This window comes from Cryptomeria japonica, chromosome 4 (genome assembly GCF_030272615.1).
Source record: "Cryptomeria japonica chromosome 4, Sugi_1.0, whole genome shotgun sequence".
Taxonomy (NCBI): Eukaryota; Viridiplantae; Streptophyta; class Pinopsida; order Cupressales; family Cupressaceae; genus Cryptomeria; species Cryptomeria japonica.
Window position 1 is genome coordinate 609,530,057 of NC_081408.1, and position 4,807 is coordinate 609,534,863.

The window sequence follows — 4,807 nt, forward strand, 5'->3', positions numbered from 1 at the left end:
GAGTAGTCTTCCGAAATTTTTAATTTTAGGGGACTTCAAATTCTGAATTTTAGGACAAAACGGATATTCAAATTCACTTGATAGACCTAATTATTATTGTGACTATCACTTAAAAGGCTATAAAGGCATCACGGTCTTCCATGGAACCCTGTCCTAATATTTTCTGATGAAACCCGCATTGTTAGTAAATAAAAAATCATTAGTATGGAGACTGTATATTATTGTACTTTTCCTTCAAGGAGACAAATATGTACAATTACATTAGCAACTCTGCCAGAAAATCAGATGACATTGCTTCTGGCTACATCACTGGCATACAATTTTTTTTTGCAATGTAATTGAAGTTGTTACAGAATCTCCATGTGAAAAAAGCACCAGAGAAACTGACTCGGGGAAATCTGAGTTACAAGCATCTCCAGGAAGACTGATCACAATGATCTTTTGAAATTTTGTTTAAGAATGCCCATTACAACCTAGTAAAGATAATGAAGATGTAAATCATGACCAGGTACCGATGATAGAGCTTTGTGGTGCAATTCCAAAAAAAAATGTACCATATGTTTTTTGTACATAAATCTTTGTGGGATGAAGGTATCTTGTCTCAGTTGACAATTCACCATTCAAATTGCAAATCATTCGATTGTTTTACTTTTCTCTTTTATAAATTTTTGCTTGTCTACTGAGTGAATTTTGACCCCATTTAAAATCTTTTCTCGATTCCACTCAATGGATCTTTTTTTCAACTTGGATTTCAAATGCAGTTAAAAACAGTCTTCGAATGAATAGTATAAACTAGAAACATCACTTGTACCGACCAGGATTTTGGATATGTACAAATATTGCCACGGATGTAAAATCAAGAACTGCCTCAAATGACTTCCCTTAAATGCAATTCTAGTGTACGATGACTTTTCTTTATAATACAATTGTGAATTCAAATCCAGCTTAGCAATTCTTTCTGAGTGGATTGCACTCTTATAGTTATTGAATCATAGAAATGCTAATTTGTTGATAAAAATATGATCTCTGAGATGATTATCAAGAAAGAAATGTAGTGTCTTAAATGTGAAGTAGTTATCTTCTGTACCACTTACTATTTTGAGTTGGTTTAACATATGGTGCTGTTGAACAAATCAGTGCATGCAGTGTTTTTCAGTGATCAAAGTTCTTTGTTAATGTTATGTTCCCACGATAAGACTTTCTCATTTCGTCTGAAGCTAGCATGAACATAGAGCGTGCTAGTTTAATAAACAATGTTAGATTAATTAAATTAGCTTCTGATAAGAGAATAATGTATGGAACAATGATTTAATTTATTGAAAAAAAATTTAAAAGAAGAGTTTGCAAATCTATGTTATCCAGATTTTATGTAACAATCATTTAAAATAAACTGGGGGTTCTTCAGCCTGGAAATATTGGTGGTGTTAGTTTTAGTTTGATGCTTTCTTAAAATCTAATTTTTATAGTTTGTAGCTATTAATTTTAAACTCAAATTTGTAGGAATTGGTTGTGTCTCTTAAGTATGTAATCTTTTCAAGTAAAATTTAATAGACAATTTTATTTAAAAACCAATAGCAGCTCATCTCCCTCTACACAGCAATCATAAAGCTTAACAAGATCTGGATGTTGGGCTACAGAAACTAGTCCTATTTCATTCAGAAACTCTCGATTTTCCTCTTTGAAATAAGCTGATAACTACTTTATTGCAGAGATGTGTACCCATGAATACAAAACCATTTTGCAGTTTTTCATTGTTCGAAACATTGACCAGCTCTTTTATGCAAACTCAGTCCCTGCATCTCTGGGCAGGAACTTCGCTGCTTTGCAGCTCTTGTTTAATATAAACTCACTAGACAAACACTTACATGATCAATTTCAATTTAATGATATAATTCATATTATAGATATCTAAATAATGCTGAGTTTAAATCTTCAATACCAAAAAAAAATAAAAATTCACGATCAATTTGCATTCAGACCACTGGAACATCTACAGAAGAAACGTATTATTCTCAAAGCCCTAGTCGGATGAACTCGGAGACTCGGAAACCGATGGCATTATGCAACACCGCAAGTATGACACTAATGACAATGGGGGCCAACAAAAACATTGCACAAAAGAAGAATACTGCCAACTTATAATACTCTTTCCTCAGCTGTAGAAATATGGCCAAGGAAAATGAAATCATCATGCTGTAGAGGGCCATTGATAAGATAGCTGCGCTTCCACCAACCGCCAAACTCCGATAGCGACGGAAAAAGGTTGCGTAGGCTAGAAGGATTGCTGCTGCCATTGAAAAGCAAAATGCCAGCCAATCGAAGATTACAAAACTTTGGAAAGAAATATCGGCGGACAGACCCCTTTTATCCTTGTGATCATGGGCTGGCAGGGTGAAGGCCGCCTGAAATGTGACCGTTGCAATCAATATGGCACATACAGAAAGACTGTTGATTTTTGTCGTATACTTTTTATCACTTGGGAATGGATTCGACGTTCCTCTTGTCCGGTTTGCCGCCTCCACTCCTGCGATCCCATTCTTTCTGCTCAGGAACCACCAAATCTGCAGCAACATCAATGCGGTTTAATCATAACTAGGCTTATGTTAGTTCCATATAAAACTATACTGAAAGCAAAATAACTGGCAAGTGAAGTTAAGAAAAAAAGTTTTACGCACTGCAAAGTAGGGAGACAATGGTTCTTCTTCGAAGTTTTGATTTGCTATGTCTAGGGCAGTGTATCCATTGTTGTCAGCTATATTAATTATCCTACCGAAACGCACCAAATATCTTACAACACCCACTTTAGCATTTTCAACGGCATAGTGTAGAGCAGTTTTACCGTCTTCATCTCTTATATCACCACAGTCTTGTGCAAAGTTGAGTATGCATCTCACAACATCCGTATGTCCATGTTGTGCTGCTAAGTGAAGTGCAGTCTGTTTTTTGATTTTATCCTTTGTAAACGAAGCAGAAGTATCACAATGCAACAGCTTACGAACAATGCTCTTCCTACACCCATGTAAGGCTGCAATATGCAGTGGTGTCCTCCCCAAAAAGTAATCCGCTAGTTTGCAGAGTTGAGGGGCTTTGTTTATCAGTGTCTTAGCTACCTCTGCAGGAAAAGAACACATACAACGATGGATGACTATGAGAAATTAGTTAGGAAGAAAATAAATAGTTTTGATATCAATTGAAGAAAATAAAATCAAAGACAGAAATCAAAGATAGAAATTTCTTTTAAAAGTAGATGTCTTTTTATTCATTCAAAATTGAATACAAACACTTCTTGATCGCGAGATCAAGGATCAGCTGATCATAAAGATAAGAGATGAAGATTTCATTGCAATCTACTTCTTTATATAGAGGTCTTTGGTACATAAATGCAAAGTAAAAATAGACAAACAAACATACATATTCATACACAATTACAATTTACATTTTTATAAAAATTATATATCATTAATTCTGGTTCTTCCTATACAAATGGGAGAACTTAATATTCCAACTCTACATATAACTCTTATTTTTATCTCCATACTGATCACGTCACACAACTATTCATACTAAATGTTGAAATTAATATACCAACAAGTTAGATATACTACAAACAAAAAAAAACCTTAAAAATCTTTTATAAGTTGCATTCAATAGTACCTTCTTTCTTATAGAACAAGGCGTGGTGCAAACATGTCTGGCCGTCAAATCTTGCGTAGCAATGAGAATCTGTCTTTGGAAACAACATTTCGAGTGCATTGCAACGGCCATATGCGGATGCTATGAAGAGGGGAGACTCGCCTTTGTTGTTGCGAATGCCTACGAGCTCTGCATCATATTCAATTAACATTTTCACGATTTGGTCATCATCTCCTCCTTTCACAGCCTTGTGCAACGCGCTGTTCCCCTCTTCATTTTGAGCTCTCAGGAAACTATGCTCTTGGTTTGCTTCTTCATCTGATTGCGCTCTGACGTATCGAAGAAGCCTTTTTATGAAGTCCGTACGACCATGACAGGCAGATATATGTAAAACAGTGTCTCCTATGTGGGAAACCAGTGCGAGAATGTTAATATTCCGCGTCTGCATCATCTCCTCCAGTGCTGCAACTTCGCCCGACACGGCTGCTTTGTACAGCTCTGTGCTCATTCTTTCCATTTAGCCTATGACTATCCACAAGTATGCCTATGTTCAAGCTGATTTACGGGCAATGTAAGAAAAGCCGAGACTGGTATTAAACAGATGGTTTCTCTTTCCCAATTCAAGCAGAAGTTTCGCTTCTTGTTCAAGCTCGTCTGTGGTAAAAGGAAAAGAGTGCTGACGTATTTGATGCCTTATGTTCAATGACAGGGCATAAAGGTACTAAATAAAATTGGCAGGAGGGTAAAGAAGATTCTTTTTAAATCCTCAAAGAAATTAGGAGAGTATGAGGTGAGTTATAATTTAACATCATGGAATTTTTTTTTTTTCGTATTTCCAGAAAGATAAAGAAAATTTGCAGAAGAATAAAGAAGCTTTTTATTTTCTGTCCTATTCAAAAGGATGTTCAAAAGCTGATTTACGGGCAATGTGAAAAGAAGGTTCGACTAATCTCACGCAATTGGTTTCTATGCCCCACACAAATTCGATACTTCTTGATTATAAAAATGTCTTCTTCTTGTTCAAGTTCATCTTTTGAAAAAGAAAATGGGTTATGGCTTAGGTAATGATAAGGCATACAGGTACAATAGAAGACATAAAATTTAATAATGGGAAAAGAAAAATGATAGGAAATAAGAAGATTATTTAGAAATGACAAAAAAATAGAAGAGCAAA

The 4,807-nt window shown here is 35.3% G+C and overlaps 1 protein-coding gene across 1 annotated transcript; it reads right to left on the minus strand.

The window, feature by feature from the left end:
* Nucleotides 1-1,944: 1,944 nt before the first annotated feature.
* LOC131032147 (uncharacterized) lies at nt 1,945-4,249 on the minus strand. The gene is made up of 3 exons (XM_057963075.2): nt 3,655-4,249; nt 2,676-3,112; nt 1,945-2,561 (listed from the first exon to the last, which is right to left on the minus strand). The coding sequence occupies exons 1-3, from the start codon at nt 4,148-4,150 to the stop codon at nt 2,013-2,015; spliced, it is 1,482 nt and encodes a 493-aa protein (XP_057819058.2). The 5' UTR covers nt 4,151-4,249; the 3' UTR covers nt 1,945-2,012.
* Between the last annotated feature and the right edge of the window lie 558 nt (nt 4,250-4,807).